The 25,645-nt window shown below is 44.8% G+C and overlaps 1 protein-coding gene across 3 annotated transcripts; it reads right to left on the reverse strand.

Annotated features, from left to right (window-relative positions):
• Positions 1-1,020: 1,020 nt before the first annotated feature.
• Positions 1,021-25,355, reverse strand: LOC125989424 (kalirin). 3 transcript variants are annotated; one of them, XM_049755797.2, is made up of 57 exons: positions 24,859-25,355; positions 23,708-23,782; positions 23,523-23,637; positions 23,260-23,452; positions 22,897-23,120; positions 22,430-22,748; positions 22,247-22,369; positions 21,953-22,144; positions 21,350-21,481; positions 21,143-21,277; positions 20,981-21,073; positions 20,740-20,862; positions 20,533-20,649; positions 20,247-20,321; positions 20,060-20,182; positions 19,878-19,930; positions 19,533-19,680; positions 19,289-19,458; positions 19,109-19,206; positions 17,683-17,846; positions 17,459-17,578; positions 17,305-17,384; positions 16,905-17,043; positions 16,284-16,418; positions 15,958-16,111; positions 15,742-15,857; positions 15,402-15,524; positions 14,933-15,115; positions 14,477-14,601; positions 14,166-14,232; positions 13,889-13,998; positions 13,746-13,815; positions 13,236-13,325; positions 13,042-13,134; positions 12,867-12,978; positions 12,493-12,683; positions 12,322-12,423; positions 12,085-12,239; positions 11,534-11,636; positions 10,600-10,761; positions 10,332-10,500; positions 9,072-9,128; positions 8,598-8,701; positions 8,233-8,364; positions 7,751-7,861; positions 7,598-7,668; positions 7,445-7,511; positions 7,265-7,368; positions 7,047-7,116; positions 6,869-6,955; positions 6,489-6,581; positions 6,360-6,410; positions 6,204-6,281; positions 5,424-5,609; positions 4,720-4,891; positions 4,507-4,652; positions 1,021-4,037 (listed from the first exon to the last, which is right to left on the reverse strand). In XM_049755797.2, the coding sequence occupies exons 1-57, from the start codon at positions 24,911-24,913 to the stop codon at positions 3,852-3,854; spliced, it is 7,041 nt and encodes a 2,346-aa protein (XP_049611754.1). In that variant the 5' UTR covers positions 24,914-25,355; the 3' UTR covers positions 1,021-3,851. The 3 variants fall into 3 exon arrangements, with proteins under 3 accessions (XP_049611754.1, XP_049611752.1, XP_049611751.1); XM_049755795.2 differs by having other exon boundaries at positions 7,751-7,864; positions 9,072-9,125; positions 24,859-25,354; XM_049755794.2 differs by having other exon boundaries at positions 7,751-7,864; positions 24,859-25,354.
• Positions 25,356-25,645: the final 290 nt, after the last annotated feature.

Raw genomic sequence — 25,645 nt, forward strand, 5'->3', positions numbered from 1 at the left:
TATGGCTTTATAATGGCTCTTATCAATGCCACGCAAAAAAAAACCTTTGACCCCAATTTTACGTTGAGGTGGCAAAAATATACGTCATAATTTAGGTTAGAAGTACAGATAGTTGTTTAATGAAATAGTCTCACCAAGTTTGAAGTACTGATTTGACACGTTCAAAAGAAGAAACTGAAATGTACTTAACGCAAGTAAAATGAACAGCTACATCCACAGTGGGTCATTTACAGAGGTTGAAAATAGTAACACGCCTATATTGAGGGAGTAGAAAGCACATGTCAAATGTAGGTTGTTTGACTGTGGCGGAAAATGGAGTGAGCAAAACGATAAATTAATCCATGAACTGCTTTTGTTTTATTTCTTTGCATGGATTTTTAACGAGATGGGAGATTCTGTGAACGCATTGAACTCGAAGTGAAAACAACCAATTGATAAATCAACAACTAATTTATTAAATAATCAACTATTCTGATCATCAGTTTATTAAAGATATTGTTTATTTTAAAATTGTTCAAATCTTCAGAATATAACCCTCACCACAGTAAATCTCGTATTTCTGTAGTCCTTCGTTAGACTATCGATTATCTATGTTTAATCAAAGTATGACATTTGTTAACATCTGCCTTTACTTTGGGAAAACAATGTTTTTGACATGTCAAACCAGTAACTAAATTATAATTGGTGCCTTTTCTGCACTGTCCAATTGAAATGTCCTGTTTTTGAGTAAAGGGATGGAAATATTTTCACACGGTAACATTTCATGTTACAGTGACACTTGTGAATAAATCATGATACCAACATAATTCATCACTAAATCTTGTTGACAGTGCTAATGCTAGCTTAGTATTGCTAGCACTGTTATATTGTTGATTAGATGAAGCTTATTTCGACCATGCTAAGGCAAACGTAATACTTTTGTATGTCCTTACAATACGAGACGTGCTCAAAACAGACAAAAGACACAAACAGAGGCTGATATCCAAAACGTTTCCACGTGACAAAACACAACAAGTGGTCTTGGATGAAAAATGACGTTTATTACAAACATTTGACACAGAGCTGTTAGTGGTCACTTAGCAGCTGTTAGATTTGTAGAAATAACACCGGTTGGTTCGGTCTACCGCTTGTCAATGCGCTCAAATAGCACCAACGCTCACTTCCCATCTTGACCCTTCGTAGTGTGCTTTTCATAATCTTTGTTCGTGGTCTAGTTTAGTCCTAAAAACGGAGTCGTATACTACAATCCACCTTAAACTACATTTCATCTTAAATCCATCAAATGTAGTGCGCTATGTTCTCCTTCAAAGCTTTTGTCGTCACACAACATTTCCGTTTGAAACCGTTGAGTGCCACCTTTAATACCTTAGAAGAAGGGTGAGTAAATCTGATGCAAGGGCCACATCTGATTTTTAAAATGAACTGATGAGGCAGGGTATTGTTAAATGAAGTGGGAAAAAAAAATATAAATTAGAATGTGTATGACAAAATGGTTACTTTAATTCTATGTTAATTCTATCATTTTTCATTGATTTGAAGACAATTACTTTTCCATTAAATGAAATAATCTGGAAAATTTTACCTTTTTGTTTATTGACAATAAGTTACTTGAAGCAATTAAAAAAAATCCCACTTGTGATTTGTTAAAACTGGCAGTATGACCTGACAGTGGTACAAAAATAAAATTATCTGTGGGGGAGAGAAAAAAAACAAAAACAAAAATCAGCCCTTTCTGGCCCAATCGTGTCCCTTTAACGTGATAAACAACAAGCCGAGGAAAAACCACCAATCAAAAAATTCATAAATATTACACATCTTGATCATGCAGGCCTTTTGGGGCCATATTTTGCCCAACCCTGCCTTAGGATGATGTCGTTATCATAGTGTTCACTACTTTCCATCTTGAAGGACTCATAAGGGGCTACAGTATATTCCCCCTGTGACTCCTTCATAGAAAATAAATTGTTGCAAAATTCTGAGAATATTGGAAATCTTCTGCAAGAATAAACAGGAACAAAGCAGGTATTGACAAAATGTAAATTGGCTCCAAATAGCTTAATTGTTTTAACAGGTGAGGTTGGGGGATGAATAATGAACTCAACTACAATTATTGAAAACTTGATAAAATTCTACTCACAAATAAATCTGGTCAGAAGTTATATTGTTTAATTGTATTATTTTTCATGTATGATTTGTGGTTGACTGTGATGGCATTCCCATGAATCTACCTATCACCAATTCCCATTTAATACCCAAAGAAAGTGTGCAGTTTGGAATAGTTCTAAAATTTCCCAACTTAGATCATTTTCCACGACTGCAACCCTACTCCTTGGTAATAGCGCACTACATCCAAGCATAAATTCTACGTAACAGAATTACATATCACTGTCAACCTGTCAACAACTAAACGCTGTATTCTACCTTTAACCCGGCACTACTTTCTCAGGCTGCATAGTTCCTTAAGGACGAGGGTGTTGTCTGAGAATGGCACCAGAAGAAAGACGCAGAACATGTAGAGAGGTTGACAGGAAACAGGAAGTTGGGATACCGAGAGAACGTAAGGAAGTTGCACGGGGAGCCATATGAGGAGAAACACAGGAGGTCGGACAGAGGAACAGGAAGTCAGACAGGCGGGATGGTGGACGAAATGACGGTGAGGAAGAGAGCCGGGCAAAAAGTGGACAGACGGTGTCATTTATGATCACAAAGGAGAAATGCATAATCAGGATATCCAAAAGTGAACAGAGCTGCACAAATGAAGTCACCACGGTGGTGACACCACAGGTTGGGATGGTCATGGTGGTGGTCGCCAACGGAGACAAGAGACCTTTTCAGGGAGTTTGTAAACAACAGGCGCCGGGGATACTTCCGGGGGGCAGGACGCAAGTCAGTGCTGCTGAACTCAAAATGATGACAAAATCTTGTGTTTGAGGTTGTGATACCCTAAAATTCTTCACGTCAGTTCCAAAACTTGGTTGCAAAAGTGGGTGGCTTCCAACAAAAAGTGCTTTATTTGGAGTTAACATCTAGATGTAAACTCTAAAATAAAAGCTTGAACCTTAGTCTCATCTTTTGATCTGAAAGCCTGAATATATTTTGAGTAAAACAAATGAATGGACCTTGCAATTTCAGCGCCTTAGGAGAGGACTGTATCAGTGAGACCATGAACTGAGCCTTGGTAAATATGTTGGGGACCAACCACTTGTCTAACGAGAGTTTGTTTATTGATACTAACGCCATCTGAGATTGCTCTCGCCACCCGGAAGTACGACATGGTGAAAAGGCCTGTTCTGTGTTGCCCAAACAAAATCAAGAAATGAGGTTCAGCCGTCAACACAATGTGGTTGTCATGGCAATGCTACAGTGGGGGCACCATCAAATGCTCAGTGGATAAAAACCTACACAGGAAGGCGCCACGAAGAACATTAACACATACACACGCCCGCGCGCGCTCTCTCAAACACTCACACGAACATGACAAACAGTTTCTATATTAAGGTGAAAAACAATCTATTATTCTTCATATTGATCATCTTCATTATCTTCATCCAATCAGTGGCATGTATGCAGTACATATATGTGCATCCTCATCATGACAGGGGCAGAGTCACACAGAGATATCCAAAGGAACTCCAGGTATTTTTTTTTTTTTTTAAACTGTCTCTAGTTGCTAGGCAACAGCAGGTTCCTGGATTCAAAAGTTTGTGATATCATCTGTAATTGGCTTGGGAACCAATCGGACGGCAGTCTTGAATGAATGTCTGGAGGTGTGTTTTTACACTGAAATCACAGGAAGGAGGGCGGGCCTAACGTTACCTGCTACAGGAAGTCTGCGTATGTATTTGTGGGTGTCATTGCGTGCCAAGTGCACTGCGTGCCACCCAGCCTTCGGCTGCCGGCGAGTCGCTGTTGGCCGGTCGGTACACGAGACTCTGACCCTGTTGGTTGGAGGCCAGAATTTGAACCTTCTCTCCCCGGAACACGCAGATCTCGTCTTCGCGTACGGCCACAAAGTCCTGGAGTACCAGCACCAACTCCTGAGAGAAAGAAGATCGTGAGTCGCAATGGATGCAAAGTTAAAATTTAGACCTGAAAAGATTAAAAAAAAATTAAAAAAAATTAATTAAATATCGTGAATTCAAACCACTAGAGGGAGCCGGCAGCAAAATTGACGTTCCAAAACGATTTTTTTGCATTTGTTTTTGGAGCTGAAGTAAGACAAGAGGTATCGATACTTGGTAGTGACGAGCACTCAAGAGTTCATACTCAAAAAAAGTAGAAATAAACATTTCTAGTTACTAGTTAACTGAGCTAAAGTACGAGTACAATTACTACTATGATTAAATTTGGCCCCTTGTGAAGACAAGTGGTTCAGAAAATGAATGGATGGATAGTTGACATCTAGTGCCATGATTAAATTTGTGTGGTTCAGAAAATGAATGAATGAATGGATGGATAGTTGACATCTAGTACGTAAGTAATACTAGTAGTTCAGATAATTCCCACCTGGACATCTTGATCGCTGTCTGGCAAGGGCTGAGGGGCGTGGCCATTAGGTGTGGGCGGGGCTGAAGGCGTTCGCCCCGATGATAGGGGACGGGTCACTGATATCCCGCCTTCCTTTTTCTGGTACTCGATGGGGGACTGGAGAGCTAAACGATGGCATTAAATGTCAATGAGGTTCACTGAATGATTTAGCTCGTCTGTCCCTTCGCTCACCAGAGAGGAAGTTGTTCTGAGCATCCAGCAGGGCGGCGATGTTTTCCACCCAGGTGGTCTTGATGGCAGTGGAGGACGCCTGGAGCGTGAAGCGCTCGGCTGAGCCGCGAGACCACAACATAAACTTACAGGGGTCTCCCTCCACGCTGTCCTGCATGGCCAGGTAAGTCACCTGAAGACACAACTACAGTGAATGCCTGCTAAATTACAGCATTTCAAGGTCTTATGGCAAAACTGAATTTTAACTTGTACATCTTCAGTAGAGTTGCAATGTTTAATTTTCTTGTATGCGCCGTTTGTTACAGTAGCTTGAAGGTTTAGAGTTTCTCTATTATTAATAACTTCCATTAGCGCTTCTATGATTTTATTCACATTATAAAATAGCGTTGAGCAAGAACATTTGTTGACATATAGTTTGGTTCAACATTTTGCCATTTAAACAGACAACGTTTATGTGATACTATTACTTGTATATGCTAATTTCAATTAACCCGTCTTAACGTTTTGCATTATGTTAATATTAAGCTAGCGGGCTTTTGTTATTATACAGAAAGGTTTGGTTGAATATGTTAGTGTTGAAATAAACTGATAATGTTTTCTGTCAGTTTTACAGTAAACTTATTATTTATTTATTTTTGCGAGTGATAAATGTGGATTCTGTGAACTTCATTTTCACCAGTTTAACATGTCTCGACCAGTCTGACCTTGATGCTGTTCTTGAACTGGTATCCTGGGTTGTTGGATCCTTTGCGTAGGAGTTCGCTGAAGATGATGATCTGTTCAAACAGGAAAACTCGACGCTCTTTGCTCCGGGACAGAACACCGCCATCCTGCTCCCACACACAGAAGGTCTCCTGTTGCAGGAGCTTGCCCTGAGAGGTCAACTTCCCCTGAGGAGAGACACACATCAGCTCAGGGTTTGCTGCGATTGTTGTGCTGCACTGAAGCAGAATCGGCATTGTCACGCTATGTTGTGATCATCACGCCAAGTCGAAGAGATCAGATAAACCTCAGCTGCTTTTTTTTTCTGGTTCAGGTAGCAGAGGAACGGTATGCAACATGAGAGTGGCGGTTGTAAGAGGCAATACAAGATCCAACACAGGATCACATTTACAAGATCTGTCACTCATTGACAAATTCAAGGTAATAATAGTAAACTAATAAAACGCTGTCTTGAAATGAACCTTTGCAACCAGCTATGAAAGGTTTTAGGAATTCGCTTGATGCTGACGTCTACAAACACCACGTTCATTGTACAATTATTCTGGTCTCCTAAAAGAAGATGGACCATTAGGTGCACACTATTATGGGGCATAATAACACTCGCCTATACTTCATTGAGGATATATGATAGACTTTAGGTTTATGGAATAAAATCGGTTGAATCAATTAAAAACAGTCCGATATCAATCTAGCCATTTTGGCCTGTATTGTACTCGGTATTGATCCACTGACTCGGATCGAACCATCCCTAATAAGCATACCTCGTATCCCTGCAGGCGGCCCAGGTTCATCATGTCGTTGCAGCGCTTCGGAACCATCAACATCAGCTCCAGTGCTTTCTACACGCAAATTGCAGAAGGTGGTGAGTAACAGAATGCTTAAGTTAGCATGGACTAGTTAGCACTTTTGAAACAAACCTCAATCTCCTCGCAGTCCAGCCCAGCTTTGGCCGTGTACTTCAGGAAATCCTGAGAGACACGCAAATCATCTTAAAAATTTGCCACCACGTGAGAAGCTCTGTAAAGGTGACGCATCATGTGACGAACCTTCAGCAGGAGTTGATACTTGGTGATCCTCTGGATGGGTTTGATGAGGTAATCACTGATGGACATCCTGCAGCTGATCTCATGCTGGATCTCCTGCACACACACAAACACACACGAAGGAGTCAGGACTACTTTCAATAGTGGAAGAATATGGACAGGTTTATCATTATGATCTTTTAGCGTTAGCAGCAAAAAGAAAGAATGCTGAGATCTTGAAGAGATTATCTCTCTGCACACCAGTTGAAAAAATGTCTCGTTTGATTATTGAGTTCTTTCCGTCACTACGTGTAGCTGCCAATAAATCATAATAATATTGAATTTGTTATCAAATGAATCAACAAGGGGAAAACTATCATGTGAAGCACGGAAATTGAGAATACCTCAAAGAAGGTCTCATACTCGATGACGATGTACTCAGACCGTGGCTTGTTCTGACAGTACACCACATACATGTGAAGGCGCCGCTCCTGCAGTGCATACACACACACAAAAGAAACAATCACTCAAATATGCTGTTCCACTTCATTTGTTAAAAAAAAAAAAAAAAAAAGTGCTCACATGTCTGATGAAGAGGTCGGCCAGTAGGTCGTGATTTTGAATGCATCGCTCCAACTCCACTAGGAAGAAACTAGACAACGACATACGTTGAGTGTGTTGCATGCGTGTTGTGGTTGGGATTCTTCTTATTGTAGTTAGTAGAACAGATAAAATGAGTTTGAAATCAAATTCTGTGGGGAGGATTTTTTGGGGGATACTGTATGTCTTTGTGCACTCACTCGCGATGCCAGTCGTAAATCTGCTGGATGTTGCCAAAAACAATCTTGTCTTTCCCCCTCATGTCCTCTGGGATCCCTCTGACATCCAACCTTGACATAAAGCCCTGTCACACACGCACATTGGCGTCAAGTACATCAATGGCTTCAATAAATTGTCAGTGTCCACATTTGGTATCTGACCTCAACAATGACACCCAAGTCCTTCACGTAGTCCTTCTCAGATTGGATCATCTCGTTCACGACAAACCTACACATAGAGACACCCAATGTTAAGATTGCCACGTCTCCGGTGCTGAAGTCATCCTTCTCCACTCAGGCGTGTTTTGGTCTCACATGCGTCCTCTCATAGCTTTGTTTTGTTGCTCACTGTCCGACTCGTTGGAACTTTGGTCCGAATCGAGGGCCTGCTGACCAATGATAGTCGTATAATGAAGAAAAAAAAACAGTGGAGCACAGTTAAGAAAAAAAAAAGTGTCATTGTGTTACCGTGGTGTTGTTGGGATCTTTGATGATCTGCATGGGAGGTGGTAAAGGGGTGGCATTTTCTTCCTCTGGCTCCTCTTCTCCTCCACTCTGTCCCCCTTCCTCCTTCTTGGCCTTCTTTGCACAGAAAGCAACAAAGTCATCCGCTGTGTTTTTATCCTTGATAGAAGCGCTTCAATAGATTCATGGATGTATACGCCGAAAACTCTTGGTTGTTTGGATCTTTGTGTTGGGGGTCAGCCTACAGTGCCGTCTTGAGAATCAAGTTTGTTTCGTGAACACACTCCTTACTCGAAACACTCTAAGCTGTGCATGTTTTATATTTAGCTTGACAGTAAACCTATGGGGAGTATCAAGGGTTTTTATTTTCCTAGTTGGATCTGTCAAACTGAGTTGCATCACTGACAAGTTTGCACTCATTTTTTGAATGTCAATTGACAATATAAAGGATGGATGATATTTGTCTTGTGCGCTCATTTTCCTACCATTGTCGAGTTCCCCGTGAGGGGCATTGTCACTTCTGGTCTGTTGTCCCGCCTCCTATTTCTAATTGGAGCTTTCTTCTGTCCATCTGCTTTTCCTTGACTCAGCCTCCGAACTGGACTAGTCAACCAGCGCTGTGATGACACACACACACACACGTTACCTTCAGATTAGTCAATATTTATGGTGTGATAAATGGAACTACTAGTTACTATTTTGAAATATAATATAAACATATGGCGCATAAATGATTAGGATTTTTGCTATTCACATCGGGGTTCATGCTAGCGAGTTCGAATCAAGCACGCAATTGTGTAAATCTAAGTTTGGTGGAGTTACTGCATGTCTGATCTCGAGTCCTCATTACCTTCAAGGTGTTTCCTGTCCCTGAGCCACTACGTTTTGGTGCTGGGGAACTGGCAGCGGCCCCTGGAGTCCCAGCCACATTGGAGACCACAGTGGACGTCCCACCTGTCAAGGTAAGGTCAAGTCATAATGATGAGTCTCATATTGTCAAGTTTTAGGCAAGTCCCAAGTTATTGTGACAAAAATCCAGCAGGTCGGTTGGTGACCAAATCAAGTCACCTCATTTATTGACCTATTTTTAATAGGCCAGCCTTCATAAAACAATCGACAGACAATCTTGAAATTTCAGATTTTCAAACGTAGACAGGTAAGACTTGTCAAGTCATGTAGTTCAGAGTCACATGAATACAATGTCAAGTTGAATCTTTGGTAAGTTTCAGACAAGCAAGTCCAAAATCCTAAAACCGGCCACTCAAGTCAAGTTCCCCCCCACTGCTGGTCACTAAGGACTAGTTAATTTTCTATTCTTTCTTACTTTGAGTGGGTTGAGTGTGCAGCACAGCTGTCTCAGGGGTTAATGGTCCAGAATCTGCTGAGCCAAACACAAATACACACATTTAATGTGGAACGAAGTAGGGGAGTGCTGAAAAAAGAATTTACAATAAATGTTTCTTTGTTCATTTATATCTGTGCCAGCGACATATACAGTAGTGGCATGCAGGCGGAACCGTCACAGTAAATGCTTTCTCAGTCGTACGATATAATCTCAAGAATGAAAACATCCCACCTATTTTTTTTGAACGATACGGGACACTCTAAAGAAATGGCACGAGTAATTACAGTAGTCGGTGTACAGTTTGAACAGCAGTGAAAACATCTAATTGGGCTCAATCAGACATTTTCCTTCCGTATTGTCACGTCACTCGTTAGTATCTCAGGTCTAATTAGGGTGCAGGTGTGTTAAATTTAATGGGGTCACGTTCACATGAAAGTTCAATACAGTGTACTATAGAGCTTGGATCAAAATGGACCGAGTGACACATCTGCATGCATCAGGTGTGTCACGTCGATAGGAAGAAACCTGAGTGTCAAGTTTAACACGTCTGAAACATTCCTGCTACACCTCCACACGCTTCGCTTTGCTGTCAATGTTTAACCACCTCTCCCACACAACATTTTGATACCGAACCCACCTTGTCCGTCCTCGCACGTAATCCAGCCCCAAACGACAGAACAATCCCAGCATGCACTTCTGCCACGCCGCATACTTTAGTGCGCATCCATGCGGACAAAGCAGACATCGGGGTGACCCACAGAGAAGCGACACGCTTGTTATGAACAGTCGACCCAAGTCCAAAGGAGTCAGGGGGGTGGGGCTTATCCAAAGAGGCGGGATTTTGAGGAGAATGTGGCTTGTGATAGGTTCCGATTAGTTGTTTAGTGACAATGAGGGAAGAGCTTTAAAATGGATTAATGATCATCTGAAATTGATGATCAAAAAATATAATAAATCCTCTTGTTGATCCAAAACAACAATTAAAAATATGTTGTCCATGTTTTCAAAGACTATTTTTGAAAAAGGAACTTTTTTATTATCTTTAAATTCCAATAGTAACAATAGAAAAATGTGGCTCCCGGGGTGACAACAGTTGAGAACCACTGATTGAGAGGACTTGACCGGACAGGGAAGGACCTAAATACATACCGTGTTGACCAGAATGCCTCAACAGGAAGTCAAGCAGATAGGGGAAATAGATAGGGGGGTAGGAGAATCTGGGTTCCTGAAGACACTCACCCTTCCCAGAGTTTGTCAGCGAGGATGAATTGGAGGCACTGAAGGAGGTGGTGGTAATGCAGGAGGGGGCGTTGCCCGAGGAGGCGGGGGACGCCGGGACCAGTGTTTCCATGTCGGCAGCACTGTGCGAGTGTGACAGGCAGAGGGCACTCATCGGCAACAAGCCCTCCTGGTGGGAATACACACAAAATCAACAAATGGCAATTTCTGCCATGTGCATTCTGTGCAGCATTGCTGGGACCGCCACAAATGCGTCTGAGCCTTTTACCTGTTGAGGACTTTGATCGGTGGTTCTCACAAGACACCAGCCGGGTCGCTCTGCTGAGCGTTCCACGAGCTCCACAGTCTGACCGCAGCGGACACTGAGCTCTCCGGGCAATCCAGAGGAGAAATCCAGCAACACCACCACTAACTCGCAGCCTCCTGACAGCTGGATGCAGGTACACAAATATGAAGGTGGGTTATTACAATTGCAGTTTGCACACAGTCTGATCTGTCCTTCAAAAATGAGAGAAAGACATCTCTTTTTTTTTTGAAGAGTCCACAATGCACCACACCGTTGCTTGTTGTGAAGCTCATTATGCAGTCGCACTGTATCTAATTTTGCTGTCAAGTCAAAGCAAAAACAGTCACTCATCTTCTAACACTTTTGCTTAGAGATGAGCCTTGAGATTATTCTAATGTGAAACATGTGCCTTGGCTCAATAAAGCCTGGGAAACACTGTCATAGTGTTTGTGTAATGCCCCCGCTTGCCCCGCCCACCAAACACGTCCTTACTTGGTCCATGGCAAAATTGACCTGCATTAAATCGGTTGCTAGTAATTAAAAAAAAAAAAAGGCTTGGGGCCACTGATCCCCAACTGAAGTACAAATTCAGAATCTGGCTGGCATTATGTCAAAAGAGAATATCCTTAGAATTGCAGAAAATTTGTCAGCAATAATGATCCTCTTTACGTACTCATACTACAACTAATAGTGAAAAGATTTGATGTAAGCTGAAATAAGCTCACTGTCACATAAAGAAATAAACCTACCTCTCAACGACGTGAAGTTTTCTCAAACAGTGAGACCATGAAGGGAGGAAACCCCCTCACACACAAAAATATACACGCACACACACATGTATGCACACACCCAGCTGCAGCAGTGGTGAGGTCATTCCACGCACGCCTCTCGCTCAGTGTTTGTGAGTGAGCAATACCTTGTCGCTGTCTGCAGTGTTTTGGGATGTTCGGGAGGCGATGGAGACAGTGTCGGGCTGACTGCTGGCGTCGCCCAAGCTGTCGGCGTCCTCGCTGGTCTCTCTGTTAAACGGGAACCGCAAAAATGCTTTAAATCAGAAGTTCTCAAAGGGTAGAAAGCAGACTCCCTGTTTATTTGAACTATTTTGGAATGGGTAAACTGGTCTCTTAGCTAAGCTAAGCTTTAAAAAGTTTAAAAGTTAGTCAGGCTTCTGTTTATAGTGTAGTGCGCCACTTTAGAAATTATTTACTAGGTGTTCTCCTACTCTGAATTTTCACTTTAGCTTAGTTAGCATGGATTCTGAGTTGATGATTACTACTCTGTCTTGTTTCTGAAGAACCCTTAGACGACTGGGTGTTAATATTGTTCATTGCGGTGGTACTTGGTCGAAGACGTCTGTGGCCCCCCACTGCCGTAAAGGTTTGTGAATGCGCTAAATTGTTAATGGAGATGGGCATACTGATCAATTAATTGAGGTCAACATGGACTGCCTGTCAAATGCATGCTGACCTGCGTGTGATGCTGCGTTGTCGCCCAAGAGTCAGATTGGGGGTTTTCGGAAGTGGGATGGGCTCCCTAAGAGCACCCCGCAGGTGACCTCGCCTCTCCTGGATCACCTGGCGAATGCTGCGGACCCACTCCTGCTTCAGCTCCAAGGACGATGCCTAGCAGAAAAGCACGTGACAGGTTGAAGCACATTGAAACACACCGCCATTGAAAAACCCAACCAATAGACTGAACGTTTACCTTCAGAACCGTCTTGTTGTCCGAAGTTGGCGTCCTGCCAACCCAAAGTGCAAACTTACAAGGATCCCCTTCGATGTGTTCAGTCACACCAAGTTCCGATGTCTGACGTGAAGCGACAAAATAAGAGTCGTTAGCATAAGTCCGTCTGTCTGGCTAACAAGCAAGTGTTACCCTCAAACGGCTCTTGTAAAGATATTTGGTGCGTCCTGATGAATCCTTCATTTCCTTGCTAAAGATGAGTGAAAGCTCAAACAGGAAGAGGTGTCGGTCACGTCCCTTCCTGATGAGGGACTTTGGTTCCCAAACGAGAAAGGAGTCTTGCAGCAGGAGCTCACCTTGCACCTCAAGACCCTCTTCAAGACCTAATAATGACATGTCATTGTTATTCCTTTACAAGCTGGCCAATGAACTTGCAATCAATCCTTCTTTTGACATTCTTACAACAAAATAGCTTTATATTCAAATTCCCAAAATTGAACACTAATTCAATTCCTCAGAAAATTGAGATCATTATTCCAGTAAACAGATTTTAGGAATATTGTTACCTTCTAGCATGCTAACATGCATAGCATCGTTAGCTCTTTTCGGTACACTCAGCATGACGTCCAAGCCTTCTTTGATCTCACCCTTTCCTTCTTCGCAGCATGCTAACAATTCCTGCAAAAATGAACGCGCGTCAATGAAGCCAATTGTCAGTTACACAGTGTGTCACCAGCTCACCTTCAACAGTAGTTGATACTTTGTGATCCTCTGAACGGGTTTGATGAGCGCTGACGAGATGGAGTTGGTGAGCCCGTGTCTCCTCTGGACCTCCTGCAAAATCAACCAGCTCGAGTGTAATAACCCTATCGGAAAGTCAAACTGTTGGATCTGGAGACCTGTTGGATGTATTTTTTTATTTTTAAAGACATTACCTCAAAGAAGCCAACACCATGCTGCTGGATCAGTAAGCTGGAGTCTGGCTTGTTCCTGCAATAGGTCACGTACATGTGGAACTTGTCAGCCTAAAAGGAGGAACACAAACGCACTTAAGCAGGGGTGTCCAAACACGATTCTCAAGGGCCGCTGTCCTGCATGTTTTACAGTAGACGTCTTTTTCGTCCGACACACCTGATTCAAATGATCGGGATCGTTATGCAGCGATTTCCTTAAAATTGCATGAAATTAATGGCAATGTTGTATTCTTCCAATTTCTATTTTCTAGTTCCTGATCGTAAAATGTCCACAATTGAGTGGTCGGTACTTGTATCATGAGTACAGATACCTTAAAGTAAGGCTCGGTATCGGCACTGATACTGATACTGGTGTCGATACTAACCCTGGATGAGGGAGACATGTAAAGCAGGCAGGACAGCTGCCCTCGAGGACTTAAAGGTGGGATGCATGATCAAGAAATGTTGTACTATCAAAGTGAATTTTGTTACCCAGGTGACAAAACAATGTCCCACATCTTCCGGAAGTTGCTCGTAGTTTTCCAGCTCTTTCAGGAAAATACTAGAACAGACATTATTGCATATTGCACTCAACCACACGGACACGGACACGTTCTTCTGTACTAATTTTGTACCTGTTATGGAACTCGTAGATATCCTGGATGTTCCCGAACACCACATCATCCCTGTTGCTAAGACCAGATGGGACGTCCTCAGAGCCGCTCGTCATCTCCCACATGTATGTCTGCAGCATGTCAGGTTACATGTTGCGCTAGTATTAGCACTTTACTTTAGAAGAATATTTAAGTCCATTTTAGAGTCTGTACTTGTTTTCTTTTTTTACCTGTGTTTAATTGAATGAGTTGAATCAGACAATGTGAGTGCTTGGACAGGATTTGGATTGCGTAATACCTCAATGCATTCTTGAAGGTCTCTGACGTAGACTCTCTCCGTCTGCAGCAGCTCCGCCATGATGTACCTGCAGCCCACAAGTGTCAGCGAACATTATGTACAACGGTGTACAGTGCGTCTTGTATTTTATACGGCAAGTACCACATTAAAAAAGTACTTAAGTACCACCATCATGACTGGCATTAAATTACAGTAGCATAGTTAGCATACATTTTCATTTAATTTATTCCTAAAAATGTCATTTAATATTATTGCAACCAAGATTAAATGTAACATTTTAAATATAACTGCACTAACACTTAGTTACTCACTCTTTCTTGCGGGCTGAGCGTCTCTTCTCATCGCTGACCTGGTGGCTGGGATCTGACAGATTGACTTCCGGGTCAGAGTCAGACAGACTGCTGGGAATTAGCTCGAGCTCCAAGTCCTTGTTGTCCTAATGGGAGGAGAAAACCCTTTTAATGTTCTGTTAATGTCATCTATCCAGCCAACACGTCCCCTTTGGGGTTGAGAGTGTGCTCGAGGCTAATCTGAGCTGAATTTGGGCGAGAGGCAAAGTACACCCTTGACTGGTCGCCACCCAATCGCACAGTACATATAGACATAATGATACATTATTTGGAATAAATAGATCATCATTTTCAAACTAAAGTGTATAAATGCGGCCAAGTAGGTGTGAATCACTGCTTTAACGATTATGCATGTGTTTCTAGGGTGATAACAGACAAAAATTATTACAATGAAAATGCTTCTGACACGGATGGTACCTGCGAGCAGCCTCCAAGCGCCGTCTCCAGCAGGTGACGATACTGGCCCATCCTGACGGTGAAGTCCCTGTACCGTTTATCCACGGCGGAAACACACCGACGAAGCTCCAGGCGATGGGCGTGGCCTTTAGTCAGCATGCTCTCAGCCAATTGGATGAGCAAGTGAACCTTCTCCTGTGTGTGCTGAGGACATGACGGACAGAGTCGGAGATTGAATGCCATCATCTTTGACAGTAAGCACACGCAGAGCTGATTTACAAGACATGCACAAAGTTCCATATAACTTAGGTACACTGACAGTATTTAATATTATTGTAAGAGTAAAGGCGGTAAAAAGTGAAATACAACTGAACTGTGCTCAGGTAGTGATTCTCTCACATACCACTAGGGGGAGCCCACATACCTGGGCAAGGCCTATTAAAAGTATTATACGTAAACATGTTCATGTTAACTCGATGCACACTTTTACCTTGGCCGAAACGCAAAACTGCCGGTGCTGGTTCAGCAGCTCCTGCGTCTCCGTTGCCGTTGCGCCCGGTGATGTGTGTGTGGCCAGGTAGTGGTCTCCAGTCTGTGCCAACCAATCCAGAGCCTGTCAAGTCCAGGAGAAATTTTCTTAAATAAATAACAAAGTCAAGTTCTTGCGAGATTTTTAAAATATTTTAACTTTTGTGCATTTTGGTTCACTTCAGTCAAAGTTATCCAATTTTGTTGTGGTAGAAAAAAACATTACGACCAGAACAGTATGTGAGGATTTATAATTTTGATACAGTTACATTATCATCAGCACAATCAATGATGTTAAATACCTGCTGTGTGTGGTTCTGAAACATGACGTACTGCTGGCACTGGTCCAGTCGGCGCTTCTTTAATGTCCAAAAATGAAGAACTCTGTTTTCTCTTTGAAGCAACTCACTGAGAATACCTGCACACACATATACAGGCGAAGGATCAGCTCCTTGTTTTCTGGCTCTCCCTTAATTCTTGACTTCACATGATGTGTGTGTGTGTTGGGTCCACGTCACCTTTGACCTGTTGCTCTGGTACCCGTGAGTGCCCAGTCACCTCACTGACCCCCGACACTGTGACATTGTGGCCAGAAATGTTGGCCATGGTGACACTGTTGCGGTGGATGTACTTGAGAAAAACTTCCGCATTCCGTCTCGCGAGCGTGCAGGCCTGTTTCCATAGTAACAAGAAAGTGAAGGCCTTTTCATTGCGGCTGACAAGTATCTTATCTTACATGATATCAGCGGTTCTTAAAGTTTTGGGGCCCAGATGAGAATACAGAGGGATGAGAAAAGAATGCAAATTCATTATTAATTATTTTGTAGCTGGCTTGAAACAACACCTTGAGAAAGGCCTCCTTTTGCTCCATGTGTTTGTTAATGAGAGGCAGGAGATGCTCAGGCTGTCTGTCTCCGCCCCCGCACCAGTCCTCCTCCCTGCGGTACTCCTGCTCCAGACTCTCCAGCACACCGCATACCTGCATATTCAAGAGGGGCACTTTAGGACATGATTCAGGATTCACTTTCATACACACTACTGAAAGGCTTCCATTATTTCTGTCCGCTCTTCTGTAGTTTTGCACAGGGGAGCTCGACAAAACTTGCAAGAAGTATTTTTTTTTTTTGTAAAAATGGTAGAATAACTACATTTAAAAAAAAAAAAGAACAAATAACATGTCTGTGCAATTTCTTTGCTTTTTCTGGTCAACCCCTTTTGGCGACCTTGCCTATATGTTTTATAGAACGCTTATGGTTTTTAGATTGACACAAGAAAATGCATTTGCCACAATTTTTTGATGATGATCCTTAGTTGACCTTCTGCACTTGATGTCCCCAAAATTTCAATCAATCAGTCAAAATTTCTCCCAAGATTCTAGTAAAGTGCATACTAACATTAACCAAGTATTTGTACTTCATTACTTACCTCCACTGATATATTGGCAGGAGGTCAAAGTTGCGCTTACCTGTTGCGAAGTTCGGTAGAAGGCAGCAGAAGCGTTAACAAGTTTGAGTCGGTCCTCGATCCGCAGCATGAGCGTTTGCCAGTGGAGCGCCACCGTCTGAGCACAGGACCTCACTGCATCTGGATCATAATGGCCTGACCTAGATAAGGGGTCAAGTTTTGGATGAAGCAAACATACAAGTGGCACAACCCAAAGATATAATTGATATTATTGTCCGTTAAATTGATATTGAATACAAAATCAGAAAGGAGCAAATATTTATAATATTCATCGGAGTGGCACGAAGGGACTGGTGGCAATGAAAGAAGGCAACAGTGCAAAGTGATGCTAGATCTTCATCGTCAGACTCTTATGCACAACAGAAAAGATTTGGTAATTCACCGTACGTGTGTGGACGAACCTGACTAGCAGTTCTGCTCTTTGCTGTAGAGCCAGAGCCACCTGGTGGGTCCTCTGCAGAGAGTCAGCATGAAGGAGAGCCTGGACATAACACATGTTAGATGTTCCCCGAGTGGAGATACTTCGTCTTCAGTTGTGTGTGTGTGTGTAGTAACCTCTATGGCCTGTTGGAGGCGCTCATGTTCCCTCTGCAGCTGCTCAGCTTCTGACAAACAGCTGGAGTTGAGCATGCAGGATGACAACATGACCTCACCCTCCGTGATCCAACCCAGCACCTGACCAATGCACATGAATCAGAACCAAAGGTGTGTCGATTGCACAATCGGCCTGCAGACATGCACGTGTGACCCATTTTGGTCTGCCAGTGTGTGTGTGTTACCTGTTTGACCTGGTTCTGCAGGTGTCGAAGCTGCAGGTTCTGTTCAAGGTGTGTGTGAGTGTGATCTGCAATCTGCTGCAGTTCCTTCTGTTTGTCCAGCATCAGGCGTTGCAGCTCCTCCACCTGAGAAGAGAGATCGGCCTCCACCTCTGACAGCTCAATTCCTGAGACACACAAATGCACGCACACACACACACACGTGTGCATGTCAGAAAATAGATGGCATCAATGAAATTCAAGCACATTACAGTAAATGTGCAATCTCTAATCATTTGCTTAATGTGTGTGTGTGTTTGTGTGTGGGTGTGCGTATCCATGACAGTCAATGAGCCGGTTTCCATGGGGACCAGCTGAGTGCAGTTTCCATGGCGACCACATCCCCCTTTCTCCCTCCCCCATTATCCTCCTCTGCCCCCCCCCCCCCCCTCCACCTCACCCTTAAATCATCTGTATGTTACTGAAGCAGGCAGACTTACATCAGCCACTCGATATTGCTGTATCATATTCTACTCTAGCCCATTTTGTTCCATATACAGTAGCCTCCACAATGGTACTACTGTTAATGGCGTCAATTGGATGAATTACTGCAAGTGTCTGCAGGCTCCATTGTGAAAACTTAAATGTCACCCTCACCTCAGTAACTAACCTGTGTCACCCTGAAAGTGACACCACTCAAGTGAAGCCTGCAATTTTGACAAACATCCATCCATTTTCTTCTCCTTATCTGGGTGTAGATGGCGGGTGCAGCAATTGAGGCCGGAAATCCCAGACGTAGCTCTCCCTGGCCTCCTCTTACAGTTCTACCAGGGGGAACACTGAGGCATCTCCAGCTGTGAGACAAAGTCCCGGCTCCTGCCATAAATCTGCGCCAAGGTGGAGATGCAGTTGGTACATCCTAGCCTTTCTAACTGAAAACCAAGGCCTCCCATTTTGTGGACCTGTTTCTAATTCCCGTGGCGTCACACTGAGGTGAGTAAATCCCGAACACTGAAGGTCACAGGCAAAGTATTCTATGTTCAAGGTCAGGAATAATAACCTAATGAGCCATCCAGCCATTAAATTTCGTACACAACCAAAATGGCAACCTGAACTCTTCAGCGCGCCCAAATTCAATCTTCAACCCAATCTCCAGGGTCAAAATAATGAACTCAACCTTGGGAAAAGCACCCAACAATTTTAGCGCGCAGTCCGTCGAGGAGCAAAATTTTCGAATAGTCCAAATGTGGCAGATTTCATCAGAAGCCGCAAAGATTCTATCCATCCTTCATCATAGCTCCAAGATAACATAACATTTTAAGCAAGTGAGTTCTCAAAACCTACTAAGAACCTCTGGATGAATCAATCAGCCAGATTCCTTGGTCCATTTTGTTGTCTCTATTTCTCAAAAGATTACAGCTTGTGTTTGGTCTGCAGCCACGTGACTGACCTGTTGACTTGACCTCGGTGATGTACTGCTGAAGGTCGTGACCCTGCTGGACCACCTCATAGGTCATGTTGTTCACAGCGAGCCTCCGTTCCATGTGCCTGAAGATCAATCAATCCAAGACTGGAATATCAGTCTCAAGCAGACATGTTTTCCTCTTTATCATGACAACTTAGTGTCCACCTGTGAATGCGTTGCTGTGCTAATGTAAGTGCCTCTGGGCTAGCTTCGGCTAGCCGCGACGGCCCGAGTGCTTGCTTGTCTTGGTTTGTGTCAGATAGCCGCTTCTCAGCAGAAAGGTCCTGGGATTGTTTCTGGAGCTCCTGCTTCCAAGCATCCATCTCGCCGGTTACCTTGGTAACAGCGCATGCACCTTAAACAATCACTGGCAGCTTTGAAGGGCATTTTGGAATGTCACAAAATTTACCTCCAGTATGCACTGTTGCAGGATACGCAGCTGCAGGTAAACATCCAATCGGATCTTCCTCTGATGGAAAACATCCTCCAATTGAACATGGAACTCCTCCAGTTGCTGTAGCACCGACTCCACGTGGGCCACAGAGCTGCCCTGGGGCCTAAACCAAATGCATTAACTTTGTAATCCACCTTTAGCAGTCACTTTCATGCACTGAGCTAAAAACAATTCAACACAAGTACTAAACAAACACATGACTAAGAACACTCAATTGAACCCTGCCATCTTATCGAGGGAATTAGGTGGCCCAACCATGCAGGAATGGGGACGCGACTCGAATGCATCCAGACTCTCTACCTGAGTTGCAGGATGAGGTCTTCCCCTTCTCTGATGACACTCATCGCAGCCTCCTGCGGGTCGGGGTTAGAAGCCGGGTTAATGTGATGGTTAGAAGTCGGGGTCAGAGGTGGAAGCGATATCGGGCTTTTGTGAGAGGGTTAGTGATTAGGTGTGAGATCAGACACACAGTAAGCCATCACCTGTGTGTTGGCCTGCTGCTGTTGTTGCTGACTCATCAGCGTCTGCAGAGCTTCCACCGATTCAGAACCGATGCAGAGGTCAGCCGAGAGCTGCTTCTGGAGTCCTTCCATCCACGACGACAGCTGTGCGTGGGATTGGTGTGGAGATCAGGTTCGGGTTTTGTCAGTGGCATCCTGCGGACGCTACCTCTTTGGTGTGTGTGTAGAAGGACACAGCCAAGTCGAGCAGCATCTTCCTTTGTTCCACTTTCTGAATGAACGCCTGCAGAAAGACACAGTATGTCACCTGTTTATCTCTCCAGATCAATAATCTTAGAAATGTATGCAATTCCTTTGAGTTACACATGAAAGTCAAGTCCATTTTATTCTGTACAATTTGTTCCATACTTGTGTAATCACGGCATTCCGATTAATATCGTGTTTGCGAAGTACATATGTCATAAGATTTTCATGTGCAGGAGCCGGTGGGTCACCTGCATGCGGAGCTCCAAGTCTCGAGCCGCCTGGTAGATCTCTTCTTCCTCACACTCACCGGACTGAGCCAGTTGGTCAGCTGCTTCCAGAAGCTTCTCTGCGTTGGTGTAAGTGTTCTAACGCACATACACAGCAATTACATGTGCACAGTGAGCATGTCACACATATGTAATGGCAACTATGACAATAGTGAGAGTTGCATTCACCTGAGCCACTTGCTGGAAGTCATCGTGACGTTTCTGAAGAGCTCGCGCTCGATGCAGAGTCTTCCCGACACCACTGTGTTTGTTGAGGAAAACCTCGCCGTGCTGCTCCACCCAGTCCAACACCTACCACGGTTGGAGGGAGATACGGACAGATAGATCGAGACAATATTGTGAGACGAAAAGGATTGAAAAACCAGGAAATAGGCAGGTCCCATCATTTCAGTTAACGCGCGCATTGCACCTGTCTGACATCTTGTTGAAACACACAGAGTTGAAGGCGCTGGTGGAGGCGGAGCTTGCGGTGTTGCCACGCATTCTCCAGGTCATGGTGAGCCTGAAAGAGAGTTCAGTTAATCAACACCTGTCCATCTCCAGGAAGAGCGAGAGGCCGAGTGAGCTGTACCTGCATGACCTGGTGCAGAACTCCCATGATGCCGTGTGTGGTGGCAGTCAAGTCTGGTTTAGATGACGGCTCATTGTTGTCAGTCACCGTGCTCCGATTTAGGACGTCCAGCAAGGCTTTGCCGCTCTCGCTCACCTACACATAAAAAGGTGAGCAGAAAAACAAACACATGTCCAGACTGACACACTGACAAAGATGGTGGGTCACCTGGGTATAGTTGGCAGAGATCTCCTCATTCAGTTCCTGGTGTTTTTTTACAGCTTCCTCGAGCTCAGTAGTCGCCAGTGGCAGCGATGCCTCGACATAGTTCTGAAGCCACTCCTCTGTTTTGTGGAGAAACTGCATACAACCAGGTGGGAGGACAGAAAAGAAAAGCTATGAAGGTGAACCGTAATCTCCTGCCTCTTCGCAGTTTGCTATTTATGAACATACTTATGAGGGGTTTTTTCTGTGGAACCTATCCTTAGCTATTTGCTCTAAGATACCACAAAATGGTGTCAAAGCCCTGGTCCCCAAGAGAGTTACTCATCTATTTAAAGCAACCACGTGGTTTCGACTGAGGAACATCAGCTTAGCTTGATGCTAAAAAACTATTTAAAACAGAAGTACTATTCTTCTTTGCATCATACTGCCTCCCGGTGGCCAAGCTTGGCACACCAGAAGGAGCAGCACAATGAAATATTTTTTTGGTCGCGCACACATTCACACCGTTATATGCGGGAATCAAACTCACGGTGTTGGCACACAAGACAGGCAAGTGTACCCCTAACCCATCAGCGACTCCCAGCAGCACAATGAATGACGACTGACCTGCTCTGCGCCTTGGTGGAAGCCAGTTGCCATGGCTAAAGTGTTGCTACGCTCTTCCAGAGCTGTGGTCAACAGCTTCCAGGCTTCTTGTAGCTGTGAGGACACCGTGGCAATTCTCTCTGCCCCAAAGTGACCAGCCTCCGCAAGTCTAGCTGCCACAGTAACAACACTGTCCACATTTACACTCCCGTTCTATACACACACACACACACACACACACACACACACACACGGAAAACGACATCAGCAAAGGGTGCGACAGTTAAAGACAAATGCTGAGTGACTTCACATTACCATCACATTGGAGGTGAAGTGCTGATGTTGTGATTGCAAGTCAACGGCATGCTGGTGGTTCTGGCCGACTTCCACCAGAGTCTGCATGAACAGCTCCTTACTGTGGGCGATCCACTCAGACATCTGTGGGGGGCAAGTTTTGACATATTTCACGGTTCATGATTTGTGGACGCTCCGGCTCACCTTGTTGGCGTCCTGCTCAAAGAGGTGTAACTGCAGTGCCTGGTCCAGGTGGAGTTTCCTGTCGCTCCAACTCTGCAGCAGGTGACTGCGAGCCACTTGCAGACGGTCTAGTAGAGAAGAAACCTTTGGCGCCACGCTCTGGAAGTCAGCCCCGCCTGACAGCCAACTTCCGTGGCTCCCGCCGGCGCTCTCGTTGGAGGTGTCGCCGTGGGAGGGGCCCACGCGCATGCGCTGGAGCAAGCTCTTCCCCTCTCGATCCAGGGCGTCAACCGGCGCTGTGGCGATGGTGTTTCGGAGACGATTGTGTTCTTCGAGTATTCTGGAGGTAAGAAAGGGTGACCGTCAGCAATCAATTAAGTCGCAGTAGCATCTGATGCTCTTGCTGAAACGTTCCCTCCACCCTGTCTTTGTCCTTTTGACACATACTGGCAAGCTTTAGACAGCTAATCAATAAGTGGGACCCTCACTTGCGGGATTCATCCACATCCTGCGGTTCTGGTAAGCTGTTCAGGCCGACTTCCAGCTGATCCAATTGGTTCAACAGTTGTGTGGCGGCCCCTGAAAACTCCTCCAGACCCAGACGTAGCTCGGTCCACTCCACATGATCATACTCCAACGAGCCACCGAGGTCAGATGTTAACTGAGAAGGGTCAACCAACCGGGACAGACCTTCGACGGACACTAGACTGGTCTGAAGAAATAATAGTGGATTCGGAACATACTTTAGTAGGAATGGATTTACATTAGTAGAAGTGAGTAAAAAAAAAAAATAATTCTTGGAACTTAATGGCATTAGTACTAATTTAGAAAAGTAAAAAGTGGTATAGTACCTCAAAGCTGAGCTTGGCACTACCCAAATTGGTCTTGTGTTTCTGCCAAAAGGTATCAGGCTTGATTAGCAGTGCCGTGTGGATGTTGGAGGAAAAGGATTCCTGCAGAGTACGTAACACCGGCTTCACGCTGTCCCACTTACTACCACGCATGTCCACTACCACTGTGAACCCTCGTGCACGCACGTCCTCACTGAGACAGAGAAAGACGGTCAACAGGGACGGACAGACATGCAGGTAGGTGTGAAGACAAACAAGCACACCTAGGTATGGTTGACAGGTACGTAACCAGTCGGCTTAGATCTTCCTGTTTTATTCGTTCATGGTTGGTCCTGGCTGGGAAGGTCAGGATCGGACCTCCTCGTTTGTCTCGGCCACCTGGACATTTAAATCGGGCCAAGATCAGGACCAAACCAGAATGTCACCGTGCTCTCGGAGTGAACGTTACCTGACACAAAGGCCACTTTCTCTCTGAGCACTGTCAGCACGTCGACTGCTCGGACACACTCTGCTTTACTGGACCCTGCAATTTCGAGACATATAGTTAGCGGCCCTGCAGACGTTGGAGAACTAAACGCCTCTTTGCCCTGGTCCATACTGGACTCTGTGGCTGACATTAGAGCAGTCCAACTTGATTATCAGTGTGGGAGCTTGACTAAGTGAGTCATCGTGAATGAGGTTTGCAGCATGGATGCTTCTTTGAGGCACAACCATCAAAACACTCAATTAGCAACCCGAGTGATCCATCAATTGTCAGCTTGCGCAGGAGACAGCAGATCAGTGAGGGATGCACGTACACAAACACGCAAACTGAGCGACGATCCCAAAATAACTGTGTTGTGGAGGGCTTCAGAGAAAGTTGCTCTAACTGTCAGGAGTCATTAGCCTGATTACACAACCATCATGAAAATGTCTCACGCTGACTTGGATGTGGCCGTTAGCTGCTTGAATAGTCATCCATCCATTTTCCATTCCGCTTGTTCTCGTTAGGGTCATCATGGGTGAGCTGAGCCTGGCTCGGGGGACTTTGGGTGAGAGGTGGTGTATACACCTTTCGTAGAAAACACAACCGCTCACACTCGCATTCACACGTCGTAATGAATATGCATGATTTGAAACGTGGGAGGAAGAATAAAGATATGGAAAAAAAACATGCAAAAGGAGAGCTTGCAAACTCCACACAGGGAGGGCAGAGCCTGTATTGAAGCCCCCAACCTCAGTTGTATGACTCTTGCCGTCGCTGCTTTGACAAAATGATACGACCAAACATTCCATATCCAAGGTTCCGCTCAAATGTGATGATTACAACCATCCCCATGAAGATCAATGAAGGAGTCCCCATTACATCACCCCAAAGTCGTTTGCAGTTGCTATAATATGATATGTAAGACGAGTAGCCAATCAGAGAGCAGCACTCCCATTGGCTTTGGAGTACAAAAACTCGTAAATGGACATGTGACCAAATACCTATAGCATCGACTGCACGGTGCTCTGAGCGTGCCCCCCACACACACGCGCGTGCACATCGTCCTAGTCAATGGGGGTATGTGAAGGCATCATGGCGCTAAAGCAGTTCGCGCGCACGCTTACACGCCCTACCTGCCGTCGCCAGGCCGTCCGGGCCCGTTTCTCCTGCTCCATCCACCGTATTCATCCTCCTGCCTACTCCTGCTCCTCCTCCTTCTCTCCTCCACCTCCTCGGGCTCGCTCCTCTGTAATGTATCGTTGGTTGCCTCCTCCCCTGCCTACCCGTCCATACCCGCGGCTTCACATCTGATAGGGCTCCCGAACTAAGCTAATATTAGTCCGCCGTAAGGGACGGATGCGTTCCCCTCCTCCCGGTAACGATCAGTGTTGGTCAGTGATGGTGCATCCTCCACGTTCAGTCCTCCTCCTCTTCCTTTCTGATGATGATGGTGATGCTCGCTACGGCGACGCCGCCGCCGCACGGCACTGCATCTCGCGCTTCATCGTAAATGCTCGCGTTACCGTTACCCTATGCACGCACCATCACACGAACCGGTATCGAGCCCCCCCACCCCCCTCCGTCGCCGTTCTCTCTTGATAACCTCGCTCGGTCCATCACCGAGTGGCCCCAGCGCATGCGCGCTTATAGGTGCCGTGCACGAGGGCTGCACCAGCTGCGAGCCCGCGCGCGAACGTTTCGACGTAGGGCAAAGCCGCGTGATTTATTCGAATGCGCTCAATTGTGCACGTGTACAGCTCTTTGTCCTCACTCGTATGACAATTCAGTGACTTTTTGTATTAGGAAATACACAGATGCAGCTTTAAAAACAATACATTAATGTGTCGAAGTATAAATCCACTATTACATTTGAAATGTTTTTTTCAGTATTTTTCAAATACAATACACAAACACAGGAAG

Source organism: Syngnathus scovelli, chromosome 2 (genome assembly GCF_024217435.2).
Source record: "Syngnathus scovelli strain Florida chromosome 2, RoL_Ssco_1.2, whole genome shotgun sequence".
Lineage (NCBI taxonomy): Eukaryota > Metazoa > Chordata > Actinopteri > Syngnathiformes > Syngnathidae > Syngnathus > Syngnathus scovelli.

Bases quoted from the DNA above. Each gene is read 5' to 3' on its own strand.
- LOC125989424 (XM_049755794.2), bottom strand. From the start codon at position 24,913: ATGAATACGGTGGATGGAGCAGGAGAAACGGGCCCGGACGGCCTGGCG. The intron at 15,116-15,401 runs GTAAAAGTGTGC...TCATGTCCTCAG, and splicing joins AGTTTTGCGTTTCGGCCAAG to CACACACAGGAGAAGGTTCA. The intron at 6,282-6,359 runs GTTTGTTTCAAA...ATTTGCGTGTAG, and splicing joins TGGACTGCGAGGAGATTGAG to AAAGCACTGGAGCTGATGTT.